General features: G+C 40.1%; 1 protein-coding gene across 1 annotated transcript in view; it reads left to right on the top strand.

Moving 5' to 3' along the window:
- The window catches only part of LOC126174833 (FAS-associated factor 1), a 165,614-nt gene that overhangs the window by 114,744 nt on the left and 29,549 nt on the right, over nucleotides 1–21,321 (top strand). The window contains exon 10 of the mRNA XM_049921213.1: nucleotides 4,214–4,376. Coding sequence (XP_049777170.1) covers nucleotides 4,214–4,376 — 163 coding nt within the window. The remainder of the gene's footprint in view (nucleotides 1–4,213; nucleotides 4,377–21,321) is intronic.

Consider the following 21,321-nt stretch of genomic DNA (forward strand, 5'->3'; position numbering starts at 1 on the left):
TCCATTAGTTCCTAAGAAGCCATTCTTTGCCTTACTTTTCTCTTTGTTATCTTAGCAGTTTCCTCCTCATGTACCCCAGCTAAGGCTTTTATCTTGATCTGTTCCAACTTCTCAGTGACATTTTCCACTTTTCGGACTGCTCTGACCCCCAATCCAGTTGCAGAAACAACTTCCTTCAGCCCATCACCAGATTTGTGTGTATTTGTGATATCTTCAAGTATCTCAGTTTTCATATTAGTTTCTGTATTCTCTATTCTGGTTCCATGGAATTGGGGATGTATCAAGTTGACAACAGCATAACCGTACTCTGGTGTAAGGCTAATTACTCGGAGAGGTTGACCAGTGTCCATGAGGATCCATTTGTGACACTTCTTCCCAAGTGCCACATACTTCTTGACACAGATTGCATCACACCTTGGATTTAGCAAATGCTTTGGTTTCATCCTGCTTGTTCCATCCGACACACATTTTCATGTGAATCGGTTGGCTTAAGAATGGATATGATGATTAACCCCTCCTCTAAAAGAATCAACTTTAACATGGTGTCAGACTCCTCAGAAATACACACATGAATATAACATACTAGTTGCAAGTACAGTAGCATACTGTGCTAAGCAACACCCCATGACCAGCAAGTCGGAGACAAAATTGAGTGACAAGATATACTCTGTGTTGTACAAATTTACATAATTTTTCTTCATCTAAAAAAACTGATAAAGTACATGAATGAACAACAAGAGGGGAAAGGATTAATATTTCTTTATTCTGTGTACAGGGTTAATAGGGAAATCATAATTATATTTATATTACTGGCATAGTAATGTCTGTCTTGTTTTACAATTTGATATAATAGCAATGAAATGTGACAATATTGTTTCACCAAATAACCTATGAGACAAGCCCCTGCACATTTTTCTATCTTCCATATTAAGATTGATCACAGTGAATATGTATATTAAATGGTGTATGATAATAATTAGATGAAACATTTTTCATAATGCATTATTGTTTTGTGTGTTATACTGTGATAGATACAAGGCAAGTTGACATGCAGGGTTCTGTATGAAGCCAAATTGAAGCTCTCTCATGACTGGTTTCGAATATGAAGTTCTCCTGCATATAAAGCGTATTTCTGTTCAGAATGAGAGTTGTGTGCCAGTAGAAGGTTTTGTTAGTATGAAGTAGGTTACATTGAGGGATGGTGTGTAGGTAGTTGTCATTTGCACACATTACATTTTGTTAGGCCAGAAGTGTCTACCAAACACTTTGGAGTCTGATAATGCTTTCTTCTTTGTAATTTGGGTACATGCTTTATGCATTGCTAATAGATCAGACAAGCAAGCTGTTAGACTTCATTTTTCTTTAAATATGTCTGTCAGTATAGATGACGATATTTCAGTGTTCAATAAATTGAACATTACAGCTCAGTTCCTTTTCGGAGCACTTAAGTGTAATGTAACCAACATCACATCCTCCCACATGGGCATATGCGTGCGTGAGCGCGCGCGCGCGTTCGCGCACTCACACACACACACACACACACACACACACGCACGCACGCACGCACACAGATAGATAGATAAAGAGAGAGAGAGAGAGAGAGAGAGAGAGAGAGAGAGTTGACTCTCCAATACTGATTTCTACTGCAAGTGTGTGTTTTATTTGTAACATTGTGTGACTTTTTTTAATGAATATTGAACATATGAGTTTCATGTAGTAATATCTGCAATATGTGAACTAAGCTTTTGTTGTTCATTTCCCCACACTCATCATATCTGCAGCTAGTAGCATGGGTATAATTGCTATGACATGCTTGCCGTCTCTCACAGAATGCTAATAGCACAGTGTCCCCTATACCATGACAGCCAGAGATCGGTGGCCCTTGAATTTTTTTCTCAGTCACTATATGTCATAGATTCAGTTCGGTGAATTTTTGTGTGCGCGCCAGTATCCATTGCTTGCTTGTGAAGGTTTAGTGACTAAAATATATAAAAATAAGTAGCGCTTCGACATCTTCATTTCTCTTGAACTTTGAAGCAAATAGAAATTTTTAAGGAGTCAGTGCAATATGTATATAACAAGAATGTAGAAAAAAATTCCTTTGCTCCAGGAAAAGGCTTCGGTGCATTTTTTCCCATTTTTGCGACTGCATCCTTCTTTTCTTTTGCCCCTTAATAGATTTTTTTTTTTTTTTTTTTTTTTTTTAAGTAAACACATCAGCAGTGAAGGGTCAGTGATCTGTTGACTTAAACAGTTTCTGTTGCTTGAAAGCACATCTTGCACTTCCAGTCCCATGCTTTTCCTGTATTTCACCTTCCAATACTTAGTTCAATTCTCTGTATGCATATAATAAAGTGCCATGTTTAGTGTTTTGTGGTGAAGGGATACATAATATATCCTGAGAAATATTTTCCTGAACTTCACTTCTTTGTGGCATTACTTGGTACACAGTAATCTTGTTCTCAAGCAGGTTATAAATGATGTTTTTTGGGTAATGTGGCATAAACATAAATTGCCTAAACCCATTTGATATAACCACAGAGTATAGTAGTGGTTCATTGCCTGGCATCTTTTCCTGTTTATGTACAAGGTGTGTTCAGAAAGTATCTGTTGGCCTACAATAGTTTTCATGAGAACATCCAGTTGTTTTGATCACTATATATGAACTGCCTGTAGTGAGGGAGTTTCCCTTGCCAAAAATAGCAGTATACTAAATATTTGCCCAATAATATTTTTACTTCACCACTCACACAGAAGGGTGCACAAAATTGTACAAAAGCTCACAGAATCTAAAATTAAATCAGCCACAATATCTGTTGAGAATTTTAAATGCAGAAATGACTGGCAATTAGAAGACAATACTTGTCTAGACTCATAGCATTTTTTGAATACTATCACCATTGATCATGAGTACTTGGAAGTACAAGAGAGAAATCCATAAACAGTCATCTCAGTTAAAGCCTGTCAAGAACAACAAAGAATTAGTTGCAAAGATTGGCAGCCTAAATTTCTGGTATGTAATCGCTCTGAAGGGTGCTTTGTTACTCATAATTACCCAAAGAGAGAGAGAGAGAGAGAGAGAGAGAGAGAGAGAGAGAGAGAGTGTGTGTGTGTGTGTGTGTGTGTGTGTGTGTGTGTGTAGTATTTATGTCCCGATATGCCAAATTATCACTGTGTCAACAGTTCCTCAGCTAAGTTTTCGACATGATCCACGACTGTATCCAGGACAAGCAGCACAAATGGAAAGGGTGCCAGAGGCACCTAAGTACAAAAAATTTGTTTGGAGGTGTTTCGCAATTAATAGTGAAAACTAAAGGGAGTGGAGATATGTGTGAGAGGGGGAGGACACCAAATGAAACACTTGTGTGGAGACATGTTCTTGAGCCAGCCCTGGCTGTATCAAGTGTGATTTTCATTCATCAAATACGACTAATTTACTTCTGATTTTCAGTAGGTTGTAGAATTTAACATCATATCAAAGCTTTTCTCTGAATGGCGAATGACAGATTCAAACCATTCTGAAAATATTTCTTGAGCCATTCTGTGACTGTTAAATTAGTTTTGTCATTGAGACTGTGGTAATGCTTTATCAGGAACTGGATAAAGTATGCATGGGAAATAACCTTTTTATGCTAGCCTGTGTGTTGATACTTTTCGAATGCACTTTGTACACTTTGCATTCCTCGTAGTGCTTGTGTTAGAGTAGTCTGGAACTTTGATTACTCTTGTAGATGGAGCTAGTCCTATAATCTTGGTCATGCAGAATGTTTTTTCTCTTTTCAATGAGCTGCATCGATGCTTTCACCAGTTGCCTACGTTGGTAAGTAATAGCTTCTTTAAACATTTTCTGATTTGTTACACATTTCCTTAGTTTGCAAAAATAAGCTTATTGTTTCAAGTATTGGCATATATCTACATAAGCTCATAGACAAGTTATCTCCATTTTATATTTTAATTCTGTATAGTCCCTTGACTAAAAATAAATATTTGCAAGTAAAAGCAGTTGAGAAATAAATTCAATGACATTGTAGTTGTATAATTAAAGGGAATGTATAATATAGTTTACCAATAATCTGAATAAGTATCGAATGACAAATATCACTAAACTGTCCATATCTTGTGAAAAATGACATATTTTCCAAACTGGTAACATCTGTATGTATTGATATACGTATGTGTGTATATGTATATATATTGAATGCTCTACTTACAGGCAATATTGGAGTAAATGAACTACTTACAAGTTTAGTTCAAGCTGTAGAGGTATTTACGGAGCAACAGCGAATAGATGTGAAGGAGGAAGAAGACCGAGCAGCTAGGGAACGTGTTAAAATGGAGCAGGATGCAGCTTACCAAGAATCATTAGCAGCTGATAGGTAAGTACCTAATTCTTAGTTGGTGCAGTAAACTACACACCAACGGATTTTTGTTGTTATACAAGTGACATGAACCTCTTTTGACATCTTAATATAAAAGAAAGAAGGGTTATTTTACCAAAATACATATGGTTGGTAATGTATTTCACGTGGTTTTTCATAAGACCTGCAATATGCTTTGTATCACTATAATTTATTTCTCTCTTAACAGAAACAATTTAGAAAGATGAGGAGTATAGTTTTCATAGCAATGCACAAAAAAGACTGGCATGGTCTTAATACTTGTTTTCTTATTCATTGATGGTAGACCTCTGGCAGTATTAAAAGTGGTGTTTAAGCACTTTTGGAAGCTGTTAAAAAATAAAAATAATTATGAATGACGGTTAGATACTCTTTAACAAAATAGGTACACTCTAGATTTAATGAAAGTGTAAATTCACTTAGATATAGAACACCACCAAATTATGGAGAGTTGAAGTGTCATCTGTCATTAACAAAGTAACTACCCAGGAAGAACATTTTATCAGTGTCTTAAGACTTGTTTGATTCAGCTCTCCACACTAATCTATCCCATGCAAGCCTTACCATCTCTGTGTAACTACTGCAACGTACAGCCACTTGACGCTTCATATGATAGACAGGCCTAGATATCTCTTAACAGTTCACCTGCACCCTTTCCGGCATCATCAAGCTCAGCATTCCTTGATGTTTCAGGATGTGTCGTATCAACCTGTACCACCTCCTATTCAAATTGTGCCATAAACATTTCTCCCTTATTTGATTCAGAATCTCATCATTAGTTATTCAGTGTACCTGTATAATCTTCAGCATTCTTCAGTATCACCGCCTTTCAAAAGCTATTCTCTTCTTGTCGGTACTCTTCATTGTCCATGTTTCATTTCTGTATAAGACTGCACATGAGACACATAGTTCAAAAATGATTTCTTAACACAATTTTTTACACGATGTTAACAAATGTCCCTTTTTCAAAAATGTTGGTCTGCACCTTACATCGTCTTTACTTGGGCCATTATTAGCTAATTTGCTGCTCTAATAGCAAAACTCATATACTACAATTAGTAACTCATTTGTATGTGGATGTACACGTACATTCTCCGATAGCCGCTGTACACTGCATAGCGGCGGCCACCACTCATTTCCTTTCCTGTTCCTTTTTCAAATAGAGAGAGGGAGAAATGACTGTCTGAATGCCTTCATATGAGCCCTAATTTCACTTGTTTTGTCTTCGTGGCCCTTAGAGAAATGTAAATTGATGGCAATAGAATCGTTCTGCAGTCAGCTTCAAATGTCAGTTCACCAAATTTTCTCAGTAGTATTCCTCAAAAAGAATCTCACCTTCCCACCAGTGATTCCCATTTTAGTTCCTGAAGCATCTCTGTAATACTTGTGTGTTGCTCGAGCCTGTCGGTAACAAAACTTGCATGCTGCCTCCGAATTGCTTCGAAGGCTCCTTCAGTCTGACCTGGTGGGAACCGAAACACTTGAGCAGGTGGAAAATGCTTTCCTAAAATTCTCCCAATAAACCTTCCCTACTATAATCTTTACTCGCTTGTTCAATTTCATATCACTTTGCATACTGGATATTTAACTTTCATGACTCTGTCGAGCATCATGCTACTAATGCTGTATTCAAACATTACAGGTTTGTTTTTCTACTCATTCGCATTAAAGTGCATTTTTATACATTTTCATCATACCAACAAGAAATTTTGTCTAAGTCATCTTGTTTCTCCCTACAGTCACTCAATGACACCACTTTCCTATATTCTGCAGCATTGCCAGGAAACAGCTGAAGACTGCTGCTCACCATGTCCTTTAGGTCATTTATGTATATAGAGAATAACAATGGTCCTATCACACTTCCCTGGGACACTCTTGATGATACCCTTGTCTCTGATGAACACTCACCGTTGAGGACAATATACTGGGTTCTAGCCACTCTCATATCTCAGAACCTATTATGTATGCTTGTACCTTGGTTAAGTCTTCAGTGGGGCACTGCATCAAATGCTTTTCGGAAATCTAGGAGTATGGAATTTGCCTGTTGCCCTTATGAGTGGTCCACAGGTTATCACGTGAGAAACGGGCAAGCAGAGTTTCACACGAGTGTCCTTTCTGAAACCATGCCGATTTGCAGACAGAAGCTTTTCTCTCTCAAGGAAATTTATTGTATTTGAACGGAGAATATGTCAGTGAATTCAGCAGATTGATGTTAAGGATTTTTGTCTGTAATTTTGCAGATCCATTCTTTTACCTTCCTCATAAACAGGAGTCACCAGCACTTTTTTACAGTCACTTGGTACTTGGCAATGGCTGAGAGATTCACGATAAATGCAAGCTAAGTAAGGGATCCATGCTGTAGAGTACTCGTTTGAAAACCGAATTGGGATTCCATTCTGTCCTGGAGACTTACCTGCTTTCAGCTCTTTCAGTTGTTTCTCTGCAGCAGGGTGCTTATTACTGTGTTCTCCGTATATGAGTATATGCGATGGTCAAACGATGGTATTTTAGTATGATTTCCTAATTAAATTCCCTCAGAATACCCAGATTTAAGTTTTATTTCACTGTAATTGATGTTATTCACACAACTTCTTTTTAAGACAGTACTCATCCAATTCAGCTGATAGTAAATCTCATAATAGTCTGGCAGAATTAGTGTGTCATTATCAAAACATAAAGCTTTATTTCTTCTCTTGACTTTAATTCCTTTTTAGTCTTCCGTGCCTCAGTCTGTAAAAACGGAAACCTTATAAGATTGCTTTGTTGACCGTCCTTCTATCTATCTGTCTGTCTGTCTGTCCATCCAACTGTTAAGAACCCTTCTTCTGAGTCATGGGTTGATATATTAAATTCAAATTTATGTCATGTATTAAGGTCTGTGGTCCCTTGACAGTATAAAATTTTTACTACTAAGTCAATTCAGTCAAAAGATATAGCCATTTATGTCACATATTTTAATAATCAAAAACTCAGCAAAACTTATAGGGTACTTTCCATTGATATAGAATTATTAAATTTGGCGAGAAGCAAGGTTTTGTGTAGAAGTAAAGGGAAAATTCCGAAATTGTCAATTTGTAATTACTTCACACGAAAAAATATTTCTTTTGTCATTTATTATCTGACTTCTAACGTGAAATTAAAAATTTTTTGAAAGTCTTGGAATCCCTAGGACCAATATCTTGACAGTATCAGTGTCGATAATGATCAATATCCTTGATTTGCGGAATGGATGAATCGTCTGTATACATAGTTAAGTGTGTATGAAGTACTTGGTGCATGAGTCCTACTCACACTTGGTCAGTCTTTTATTCCCAGATTACTTCTTGATTTTCTTTACTGCTTGCTCTAAGCACACATTAAATTAAAGAGTGGTGGTGGGGATGGGGGCACTGGACTACAAGCCTGTCTCACTCCCTTCTCAACTACAGCCTCCCTTTTGTGTCCTTCAACTGTTAAGACTACAACCTTCAGCTATTATGATTGTACTCTGGTTTCTGTACAAGTTGTAGATAATCTTTTGCTCTGCATATTTTATATCTGATAATTCTGAATTTCCAAATGTGTATTCCAGTCAACACAATCAAAAGGTTTTTCTAGGCCAGCAGATGCCATAAGCTTAGGTTTTTCTTTCTTCAATCTGTCTTCTAAGACAAGTCATATAGTAAGTACTACTCCACACATTTTTACATTCATCCGTAATTTTCACTCATTTTGGCTTCTTTCGGTCGTTCCATTCTTATGTAGATAATTCATGTTTGTAATTTGCAACCATTTACATGCTAAACTGATTACTGTGTAGTATCCATACCTTTCAGCACTTGCCTTCTTCGGTACTTGCCCCCTTTGGTACTGGGATTATTACTTTCTTCTTGAAATCTGAGTGTGTTTCACCTGTCTCATGCAATATAATACGTACCAGGTGTAGTAGTTTTGCCGTGAGTAGCTCTCCAAAGGATTATAATTATTCTGAAGAAATGTCCTCTTAATTCAGGAGCCTTGTTTTGACTAAGGTCTTTCTATGTTCTGTCACACTGTCTGCTGCTGCTTTCTTTAGATATGTATGTTCCCTTTTGCCTGCTTCGTTTTCTGCATGTTGATATTTACTCCTTTCATTAGTTAAACGTAATATCTCTGGTTATGGGAAGCCACAGTGCAATAAACACAATTGAAGGATAAAAGTAACAATTCACTGGGTAGATGAGGTACTGAGTAGTCAAAAGGCACCTACCGGTAACAAATCTAGCAGCCTGCCTCTGAATTGCTTCAGTATCTTCCTTTGATCCGACCTGGTACAGATCCCAAACACTCTAGCAGTACTCAATAAAAGGTCGCACCAGAGTCCTATATGCAGTCTCCTTTACAGGTGAACCACTCTTTCCTAAAATTCTCCCAATAAACTGAAGTCTACCTTTCCTATCACAGTTCTAACATGCTTGTTCCATTTCACAACACTTAGCAACATTAGCCCAGATATTTCAATGGCTTAACTGTGTCAAGCATGACACTAGTAATACTGTATCCGAACATAACAGGTTTGTTCTTCATACTTGTACGCATTAACTTAAATTTTGCATATTTAGTGCTGGCTGCTATTCATCGTATGTACTGGAAATTTTGCCTAAGTCATCTTGTATCTTCCTACCGTCACTCAACATCGACATCTTACCATACACGACAACATGATCAGCAGACAACTGCAGATTACTGCCCATCCTGTCTGCCAAATCATGTATGTACATAGTGAATATCAGCAGTTCGTTCATGCTTCCTGATGATACCCTTGTCTTTGATGAACATTCGCCGTCGAAGACAATATACTGGGTTCTATTACTTAAGAAGTCTTCGATCCACTTGCGTATCTGTGAACTTATTCCGTATGCTCATATCTTTGTTAACAGCCTGCAATGGGGCACCGTGTCAAATGCTTTCCAGAAATCTGGAAATGTGGAATCTGACGCTTGCCCATTATCCATCGTTCACAGTACGTCATGCGAGAAAAGGGCAAGCTGAGTTTCATTCGAGCAATGCTTTCTAAAACCATGCTGATTTGTGGACATAAGCTTCTCAGTCTCATGAAAGTTTATTATATTCCAACTGAGAATATGTTCAAGGATCCTGCAGGAAACCGAACTTAGGGAATTTTACGGGTCTGTTCTTTTGCCCTTCTTATATACTGGAGTCACCTGTGGTTGCTGTATTTCCCCCCCCACCCCCCACCCCCCCCCCCACCCTCCCACCCCCAGTCACTTGGAAACTTTGTGCTGGGCAAGAGATTCATGATAAATGCTGGCTAGATAATGGGCCAATGCCATAGGGTACTCTTTGTAAAACCAAATTGGGCATCCATATGGACCTGGTGATTTACTTGTTTTCAAATCTTCCAGCTGTGTGTCTACACCAGGTATGCTTATTACTATGTCATTCATACGAGAGTGTCTTTGATGATGAAATGACAGTATGTTTGTGTGGTTCTGTTTTAACAATTTCTTGAACATATGATTTAAAACTTCCGTCTTTTGCTCTTGTCAACTGCGACACCAGACTACAATCTGCTTACACTTTGCCCATAATTCCTCTACATCCATCTTACTGGGAAAAAGTGATGTCAGTTCACTGCCTTAAGTGTGATGCTAAGAGCTGCTTATCTGTTGTATCTGGCAGCAACACTCTCCTAACCTTCTTGCCTGATTTATTAACTTTCATAACCATGGTTGCTATAATGACGACCTTTTCGCTAATCCTTGTTTTCAGAGAATGTGTTGAAAGCTATTTCATATTTTGTGTGACTGTTTATCTGTAACGCCCCCCCCCCCCCCTTCCACAATGAATCCATAGACATCCCAGTGTGCATACCGAGTAGGTTAAAGTCACCTCCAGCTAGTAGTACATGATCTGGATTTTTACGTGCTACTACTGACCAGAGGCTTCCTTTGAATGATTCTAGAACTGTCACAGCAGACTCTGGTAGCCAGTAAAAAGTCCGACAATTAACTTGGTTTCACCTACAGCTGTTATATGCAACCATGTAACTTTACCGTCACACTCAACTTAGACCTCAATAGAGACAATATTTTTGTCAACTGCAATGAACACTTCCCATCCTATGACCTCTAATCTCTCTTTCTGATATAAATTATAAACGACCTGCTAAATGTCTCAGAGCTTTCCAATTTGGATTTCAGAGAGCTCTTGGTCCCAAGGATAATCTGAGCTGAGAACTTTCCTGGAGGGCAGTAAATTCTTAAACTTTATTACAAATACTTCAAAATTTTACTGATAAATTATGACAATCAAAGTGTCTTTATTCTGAATGCCATTTGATGTCCCTTGCTGCTTATCAACTAGTGAGTGTTTATGAGAGCACCTCAAACTACCTCCTAGCTTTTTTTTTTTAAAAAAAAAACCTTGTGTGCACTCCACAAGTACTCTGCTACCTGAGCAGCTGCTTCCTTTGTGTAGTACACCCCTGACCTATCAAGGGGAGTTCTGTAAATCCCCACCTGATAATGCAGGTTGACGAAGCATTTGGTTGAGACCATCTACTTGGCTCCAAATCAAAGTACCCCAATAAACTCGGGAAACAATGCTGCAAATTGCGAACTCTGCTTGCACCCTGTGCATTAAGGCAGCAGTCTTCACCACCTTCACCAGCCACCCATATGAACTGAGGATGGCCTCAGAACCTGTGTGTCAGGTGCTGTTGGTGCTGACGTGAGCTACAACTGCACCCTGCATGCTTGATAGCAGCAAGCAAGGTTGCCTCCACATTTCGGATGAGGCCCCCCTGGCAGAAATACAAAGTACACATTGGCCTTCTTTCCAGCCCTGAATGCTGTCTGCTTAAGAGGCTCCATAATGTGCCTAACATTGGAGCTGCCAATAACTAGTAAACCTCGCTCGTCCCCACTCCACTCCAACCCACCCCACCCCACCCCACCCCACCCTACTCCACCACGCCCTGTGTGCCTGCTCAGACCCAGATGAAGGAGTGGCCATCCTGGACAAGGCCAGGTGGCTAGTCTCCATATTGGCCCTCCTCTTAAAGTGATGCAAACGCGTTGCCACTCGTCATGACCATGCTTTGAGGACAGACCAATTGGATCGAGGGCACTAGGAGGTGCCATGGAAGTAGATACCATTGGCGAAACAAGCGACACCTGATGTCTATGTGGCTCGCCAGATTCTCCATCTACGGTACACCCTGAGGCAGCAGCTTGAAGGTGACTTATGATATCTAGAAGTGCATTCAGCTGTTCGCAGTGAGGCTACAATGTCCTGGTGGACTTCAATGTACTGGCACTTTAGGTTGTTCAGGGTGAGGAGTTTTGTCAGTCATAGTGGGAGAATGGTGACGATAGGAAAGGAGGATTGAGGAAACTCTGGGTGACAGTGTGGAGGAAGAGGCAGAAAGGTTGCAAGACAGAAGTGAGGTGCAGTCCACAGAAATATTCATTAATCACCTTTAGAATAAACTTCTGAACAACAAAGACAACACCCAGAAAATTGTGCACTACAGCATACAGCATGTAGATGGCTCATTTGTGGTAGATAATGGAACTGAAAAGGAAATACAAACTTCGTTAAGTAGCTCCAATAACTTACATAAAACACCAACTCCACCATAGAATATCACAAGGTTAACAAAATAAATTTCTTAGACATGACAATAACTAATAGAAACCAGACCCTTAACATCAATGTGCACAGAAAACCAGCAGACACTGACACTCATTAATAAATCCTCCACACATCCCAACTCACATGAACAAACTACATTCAGACCCTTCGTAAGCAGAGCACAGAAATTTGTGCTTAATGCTGCTGCCTGAGACAGAAATAACACACAGAAAATACACATAACAATGTCTGTCATGAACATGAAGTAGAGGTGCTTCCACAATAAATAACAAAAAACAAAATCAAACAAACTGGCATGACCATCAGCCATAACATACTAAAACCCAAGTATATAACTACACCCTATTTAGGACATGACCACCAGACACAACATGCTAAAACCAGAGTATATAAGTACACTGTATTTACAAGTTTATTTCAGACATAATAGCCGAGCTGTTTAAAAATACAGGTATCAGAATCACTTTTGCCACCAAAAACCACTTGAAGAAGAGAAAGGTTCATGACATCTCACAAAAAAAAAAGAAAAAAGACTGAGCAAACATAAATCTTTTATTACATGAGGTCATTGCAAAAAATACTACATTGGCCAAATGGGAAGAAACTTTAAAACCTGGTTCATAGAACATATTGACTGTCTCAGACTTGAAAAAGTTAACTAGTCAGCCATAATGAAACTTACAGGTAGCACAGGACACAGTGTTTATAGTGACTGGAACCGGACAAAACTGGGAATGACTATAGAACCAGCAGAGGCTGGCTGACTGGCTCAGGGCTTTGACAGTGAGATGCAAAAGAGTTGCAGGTGGGTAGCACGAGAGAGAGAGAGAGAGAGAGAGAGAGAGCAGAAACGGACAGAACAAGAAGTTCAGTGAGTGACCCAAGATCGAAAACTAAGATGTAGCAAATTCAGAACCACGACAACAATGTGTAGCAAGGTCAATACTGTAGCATAGAAAAATCTCAACCGTTGTGGAGCTGCTGCATTGCTTACTTTAAAGGGAAGCCACAGACACTGATAGGTCTGCTTAGTGGGTGTGTCTAGGCAGCAGTGACAGGAGCACCTGTGGACGCAGCCACACTGCCTAGCGGCTGTCTTTGATTTCCATAGCGTCTGGCAGGCCTTCAAACATGCCTGACCAGGATACCATATCCCTCCCTCATGAAATGGGCACATGGGGCCAGGAGTGACCCCAACAGTGCTGGGGAAGGTCGAGAGGTGGCACAGATTGAGGTCTGGCATAGAAGGCCACCAGCAGGGGGAAAAAAATGGGGCACCTGGCAATGTGCTGGGATGCAGTAGCATAGGCAGTGATGTCTTGGGCGACAAAGGCCAAGAGGGTGGAGGTTGCACTCGGACCTCTGCTTCCGTGCTCACATACTTGGGAACTACTGCAGGGGCCCGATAATGGAAATTGTTCCTTTCTGGGCAAGGGAGCAACAAGGGCAGACGTCCCGGAACCAATTAAGTTATTGTTAGTGGAACTGTCGACAGAAGTGGATGGAGCTGTTTGGTATTGTCGTACTCCAAACCTCTCAAAGTGTCCACTATCATAAGACATTGCCCGTGGATGACAACAACTGAAACCAGCATTCATAAGGGTTTCTACCCCCCTAACGAGCTTGCTTACAAAGCTGAGCCCAGAAGGCGGAGCCCAGCATGCTGGATTCATGTTTCCATAGGCTGTGGGGCCAGGAGACGGAGGACAATTTGTGGCTGCTGCCTGTGGATGAGCTCCACCTGGCTGCCACCATGGACAGGGGTGGCCCTTTAGGTGCTCAGAAACAGTCTGAGTGCAGCTGTGGTGATGAAAGTATCCACTGCTTCCAACAGTCGTTGCTCAAATATATGCTACAGACACTCCGCTTCACCATTAGCAAATGGGTGAAACGGCTTGCTGCCATTGAAGGCAGAATTGTTCAAAAGTTGCTGCCATATATTACAGTCCATTGTTCTGACATGATAGTGTGAGGAAGCTACTTGATGGCTAGAATCTGGATGAGAGCAGTGTGGGTGGTGATGATGGTGGTTGCCATGCTGACCACATTTGGGTTGTTAGAATAAGTATCCATGACAATGATCCATATAGATCCCAAAAACGGCCAGGAAATTCCAGATGAATGTGGTCCCAGTGATCACAGTGGTTGGGCCAGGGGGCAAAAGTCTGGGGTGGAGCAGCCTCGTCCCGGGCACAAGCAGAACTGCTGCACATCATGCCACTACACTTTTTTTCAGTCCCGGCCAGTACACACATCACCTTGAAAGGGCTTTTATCCACGACATATCCAATGCCTACAATTTACCTCCATGTCAAGGAGGAATGACTGACAAACAGTGGGAGAGGCAAGCTCCATCCCGGAACTGTGAATCGACAGACTTGGAATGAGAAGTGGCCCACCCGCGGAGCACATAGTGTTTGACACGCCACAAGATGGGGGTCACGACCTGTCTGTAGCTATGTGAGTAGTTTAATGGGAAGCTCATGTAAGGCATGCCCTTGTTCATAATCAATGTGGAAACAGATTATTTCCTACTGGGCAAGTGCCAGGTCAGGCACTAAGGGTAAATGAGAAAGGGCATCCACATTTGTGTTTTGTGCCTTGGGCTTGTATTTAATGTCATAAATGTAGGATATGAGGAAGAGTACCCAATGCCGTAGTTCTCATGCAGTCTAGTCTGGAAGCCAAGAGCAGAGCCTAAAGAAAGCTGGTAGTGGCTTGTGGTCCAATAGGAGGGCAAACTGGGTTCCGAATAGATAAAAGTGGAATTTCTTAATCGCAAAGATGATCATCAAAGCTTCTTTTTCTGTCTGCAAATAGTTTCTCTGAGCTGGTGTCAGTGCCTTTGATGCATAGGCAATCGGTTGCTCTGTTGCATCATTGTTCCTAAGCACCAGTACTGCGCCAGTACCATAGGGAGAAACATCCGCGACCAAAACCAGTGGATGTGATGGAGTAAAGGGGCATAAAGCAGGGTGCTGTGTGCAACAGACACTTCAGATGCGTGAAAGCTTGCTCACAGGCAACTGTCCACCTGTAATGAGTGCCCTTCTTTTGCAACTGGTTGAGCAGATGCATGATGTGGGCTACTTGTTGTAGGAACTTGGAATAAAGAGTTACCTTTCCCAAAAAAGCCTACAGCTCCCTATAAGTTTTGGGGATGGTGTGGAGAGTTCATGGTAGAGATGTTGTGGTCAGTGGGGTGGATCCCATCGTTGTTGAACAACTGCCCAAGGTATTCCACTTGCTCCTGAAAAAACCTGACATTTATGTAAATGGCACTTGAGCCCTGAATCTTGTAACTTAGTAGAGAGTGTGTGAAGTTTGCTCTGTTGTTCCTGACGTGAAGTGCTCACGACAATTAAGTTGTCAATTGTACAAGCAGGAATGGACATGGTCAACTGTTCAAGGTACCTCTGAAAAATCGCTGGAGCGGAAGAGAGCCCAAAATGGCAAACACCTGTAAAATGAACCAAAGGTGTTGTTGATGGCCATAATGTATTGTGATTCCTCATCCAGGGCAATCTTCAAATACATGTCGGCAAGATCTATTTTGGAAATATTTACCTCCATCAAGCTTTGTGAGCTGGTCCTCAGACTGCAGGTTAGGGTAGATTTCCACTTGTACTTGGTACTCGGGCATTGGCTGGTGCTTCAAAATCTACACAGCTGGAGAGACCCATTGTTTCTTGACTATCAGGGGTGTGGCCCAAGCACTAGTTTTGACAGATTCAATTATCCCAGCTTCGTGGAGACAATAGAGATCTTGCCAACAGCAGCCCATAAAGAGACAGAAAGAGGCCGTCCTTGGCAGAAATGGGGTACAGCACATGTACGTAATGAGATGTATAGTGCTCTCCAGGCCTGATTCAAATAGAGGCATGACGGTAGTACAGAGGTCGCCAAGCTCCTGGTAGGAAACCATGCCTGAGACTACCAAAACCTCGTCAGTGATGGAGAATCCAAACAGTGAGAAGGTATCATAAGACAAAAAGTGTCGCCTGCTGATTGACTGTTGACAATAGAGTTACCACCTGTATGATGTGCTTGTATGTAGCATTGACTGCGAATTGACCCCAGGGAGGAATAGAACTGTCACCATAGGTGGCTTTCATATGGGAGGAGGGCCAAGTCAGGGGAATGAAGACAAGCATATGTTTGGAGGTTAATCAAAGAAACAGTAGCTCCTGTGTCCACCTGGAAGCAGACGCTCTTGTTTTGAATTATGTGGTCGATAAACAACTTAGTGGTGTAAGGATCACCCTGAGGAACAACTGCCTGGGGTTCATGGTCCGATCTGTGATGCATGTTGGGGGTGATATCTGACTGTCCCAACAGTTGATGACAGACAGTGCAAAGATGGCCACCTTTCCCATAGTGGATGCAGTGCACCCAATGATCCAGGCAGTCAGCCTGCAGGTGCACTGTGAAGCAGTCAGACCCGGTGGGAAACCCCATTGCTTATTTCAACGGCATTTGATAGGCTGGTCAGAGGCCGTGGAGACATCCAAAATCGATGAATCACGGCGACACCAACGGGAGAAAGACTTGGGAGAATTCCACCCCAAGGTGGCAGCTGGAGCACCACTACCTGGGATCAAGCCATGAGACATTAGTTTGCTGCCTGGTCAATCTCAGAAGAGTGCACGATTTTCAAAATATCATCTAGGTGAGGATTGTCCAGTTTGAGGGCTGCATTGTGAATTTTCGGGTTGAAAGCCAATTGAACCATGAAACCTCGGATCAGAGGATGTGCATATGAATTTTTATAAGCTGGGTTTGTACAAGTGAAATCGCAGTGTCGACTCAACCCATGCAAATCCATCTCCCACGGTCAATATGACTGACCTGGCAGCTTGTGGTACTGATAGAACTAAAGGCATGATGTGATCGCATGGAATTATTCTGAATAATAATTGGACAGCAATGAACACACCTACCCAAATGTGAGCTCAACCAGATTTGAGAGTGGAGACAATTTCTTGAGCAAGAAGAATGTTTCCGGGGAAGCCCAAGAAACAGAGCAACTAATGGAGAACGTCTTCCAAAAGCTGAAAAGTTGCGAAGTGCTGTTTCAGCCACTGCAAATACATGTACCAAATACTGTCTGCGTTGTTAAATGGTGGAAATGCGGAGAAGTGACCACAGCCTGCAATGGTCGAGAACTGCAAACCTATAAGTGATATGACAACAGTTGAAATTGCTGTTGGAACTGCTGTAGCATTTGCTGATGCAGGAGCAGTTGTTGCAGTTGCCGTTCTACAAGTTGCACGAACATGGCATCCATGAAACACCACTGACCTTTTTACCTTGACACCAGTTACAGTGACTGGAATCAGACAAAACGAGGAATAAATCGAGAGCCAGCAGGGACTGACCAAGAAAGTAGACAGTGAGCTCCAAAGAGTTACAGGTGGACAGCATGAGAGAAAGCCTTACAACGAAGACGGCATGACAGAATAACAAGTCCAGTGAGTGAGCCAAGATTGGAAACTAAGAGGTAGCAAATTCAGAACCAAGACAACAATGTGTAGTGAGATCAGTACAGTAGCACAGAAACACAACTGATTGCAGAGCCGTGTGCTGCTGGCTTTAAAGGGAAGCCACAAAAGATAATAGGCTGGTGGAGTGAATGTGTCTAGGTGGTAGCGACAGCTGTGCCCACAGATGTAGCTCCGCTGCCTAGCGGCTGTCATCAATTTCCATACCATCTGGTGGGCCTTCAAACATGCTAGGCTGGAATACCGGAGTGTTGGTGTAGACAGCAATCTTAAAATACTGCACACTTTATAAAAGAGCTGAGGGGCGTGTACTTTGCTGTTTGATCGGAGGATAGAGGTGACCGTTAGCCCAACAAAACGGAAACCATCAGCTTCATATGCACAGACCTGTAAAATTGTCCTCAAGAGTTGTCTTTCAACATTTATGTTAACATCAGCATATGTCCCAAGTCTCGTCATTCGCTGCTATCTGTTATGATGCTACAATTACATCAAGTTTGAAGTTAAACAAAGAATGTCACATTCAAACACAGTGTGCTTTGTTAATAAAAAAAAATTCATTTGATGATATCATACTAAGAGAATGAGGTAGCATGTGGGATATCAAATAACCATCTTAAGTTATAACAACTATATAAAATCACGGAAGACAAAATACAGTTCAGAGTGCCGAAGTAGATGTACCTATACTCTTCTGAGTCATTGAAGGGCCAGTTTAAGGGCCATTATGTTTGACGAACTGCACAATGATCTCCCCAGGTGTGATGTGTACATGACTAATTTTGAAAGATTTTTGCTAATGTCCAGCGAACTTGGTAAAAGGAACAGTAACTATGGAGGAACCTGGAAACTCTCAAGTAGTCTGGGAACTTTTAAGAAGTATCCCAATTTGGTTGTTACTTGAACAGGCCACTAATTATTTGCAAAACTGATAAAAAGAGTAGCAATCACAATCAAGTAATCTGGAAACACTCAGTCACCATGTAAAGAGTCTCTCAGTTGGGTTGATACTATAACACACCACTGTCATGGAACATAGTAATTCCTAGAGCAACAAGTAACATATGATGAAGTACAGGTTGTGCCTAGCACGGAACACATTGACTGAACGACAGTAATACAGGTTACAGAATAGACTGAGTACTCTTTTGTGATCATTTAAGTAATACCATTTCTTTGGCAGTTCACCAGAGCATGCCAGGGTGCTGATAGAGGTGGACGTAGCCACTATAAGTGTGCCTGTGAACTGTATGGACACAAGATCTTTGAAATCGCATGAATGAGTGAAGATACGTCAGTCTGTGAGAACAGTTGATAGAGTAATGATCACAAGAGACTTGTCAGCAATCAAGGAGGATCCCAATCGGGTTGCTACTAGAACAACATACTAATGACCTGCAAAACCGAAGAATGAAAAATGATCACAATAAAGTAATACGGAAACACTCGGTGAATGTGTAAACATGAAGGAAGATCCCAGTTTGGTTGTTACTGGAACAATCCACCAATAATGTGTGTAAATATAGATAGAAAGGAAGGAAGATTAGGGCTATTAGATAGACACAGATAGTGAAAGAAATTACTAATGGATGTAACAAACAGTAAGATGGTGGGATTGTTTGCTAAGCAAAATACAATGACCAACTCAGTTTCTTGTAAGTGTCTACTACAAATTCACAAAGAATGTGGACTCCCTGAGGGTTCTTTGTCAGATATTTTATTTTTATTATGTCAGTGTTATACAGTCCTTTATCTTTCCTAGTTGACGTATCTATTAGAAATACTGCCCTTTGGTGTGGAATGTTTGCCAGACTTTCATACCTATTAAAGAATTGCTGGTTTCTTGGGTGCTAAGTCTTAATCAACACCTGTGGGATGCCTTTTTACTTAGTTCGTCTTCTATACGTTCATGGGTATTACCTATTTGATGAATTACAATATCTCGCTATTTGAACATTTTTAATAAAAGTTTTCCTATAAAGTTCCTTTTAATGCTTCTACTGATGAAAGACCAATAGTTAAATGAAGTAATTCATTTAAAATAACTTGGGATTCAGTTGTGCTCAGGTAATTTGCCTACTTTTGCAAAAGTGTGTGACAAATGCATTCGATTTCCTTTATAACTTTTTCAGAAGGATGTAATGGCAGTTAGCATTTAGATATAGTAATGTGATGTACCCCTTCCAAAACTAAAAATTCCTTTAAACTGTTGCTTACAAATTGCACACCATTACAAGCAAGTAATCTTCTAAGTTTACCAACATCTGCAAATAATATTTTAAAGAATTAATTATTATGGCAGTATTTGCTGACTTACAAGTATATAATTTTATGTGTTTAGACCATCATTCAATAGCTACTAAAATGCACACAACTTCTCTTCTACCTTTTGACAAAGGCCCAAATAGATCTTATGCTGTCATCATGTACTCCAGTAGGTAATATTGGATAAATCTTGTAACTCAAATTTTTATTCCCTTCATTTACGTCATGACATAATTTACAGGTACGTAAAATCTCTTTCACTTTTCTTCTAAAAATTTTAAAATAATAGAACTTAATTATATGTCTAATACATTTCCTTATTCCAAAATGCCCAATACCTGTGTGTAAATACCATACAAGGTCATTAACAGCTATTGTAGATATACAGAGACTACTCCTTTTGTAATGAAATGTTTTGTCGTTCTGGAATATGTTCCCTATTCCCCAGATATAATTATAGTGCCATAATGTTAATATGAGGATCCTTCTTTTATTTTCATAGCTAACAACCTTACCTCATAATAACAACTACTTATTGATCTAAAAGTAACTCTAAATATTGCTCCAGGTCCCTTGGTTCTACATTCATTAGTCATACCTAACAGTAATGATTTTTCATAGAGCACTACATCTTGTGAGGCTTCGGTATAAATAATCTCTTTAATTTAAATTCTTGTAAAAATTATATCCATCTCATTAATTAACTTTGTAATAATCTATAACTTCCATCAAGAATGCCAAACTGTGAAGTGTATATTATTATTTTAGTGACCTATACAAAAGATTTAAAGTTTTGCCATCACCACATAATGAATAGAAGTTTGGCTGAAATCGATCCAGATGCTAAAGAGGAGTTTTCTGTCTGCGGCCTTGTCCACATGTGCATGTCACTTGTATTTAACATTAGTGAAATTCATCCTGCATTTTCGCTTTCGCTCAGATCAGTGTTTGACATCATATCTCCTGAACTATGTATCGTACAATGATAGAATTTTGCGGATACATTCAGCGGCATATGTGGATAGTGTCTGCAAAATGCATTGTTAATACAGTTACTAGTAAATAAGTAATAAATTCAAACATCACCAATGATGCGGCAGTTTTACTGCATGAACACAGAGAATATAGTAAGCAGTAAAATTTTTTCATTTCATCATTTTGTGGGGTTTGTCAACGAGAAAAAGTTTCCTAAAGGTTTGAAATGAAGTATAAAGTTGCAAGTCACTACATGTCCTCTTTCTCAAATGTTGGATGAATAAAGTCTGAGTATTCACACATCATGGGGTACATTTCTTTTTCATCCTCCTCCCATTGATATAATGGGTCTTACTCCCACAATGATTCTTTTCAGACAGTAAGGGACTTATGTACAAAGTTTGGTTGAAATTGGTCCAGTGGTTTAGAAGAGATGTAGAACATACATACATACATACATACATACATTGCTTAAATGTAAATGGATAAGATCTTGTTGAAAAGATGTTAGTTGAACCTTTTGCTCTTCAGTCAAAATATTTTAT

This window comes from Schistocerca cancellata, chromosome 3, assembly GCF_023864275.1.
Source record: "Schistocerca cancellata isolate TAMUIC-IGC-003103 chromosome 3, iqSchCanc2.1, whole genome shotgun sequence".
NCBI lineage: Eukaryota > Metazoa > Arthropoda > Insecta > Orthoptera > Acrididae > Schistocerca > Schistocerca cancellata.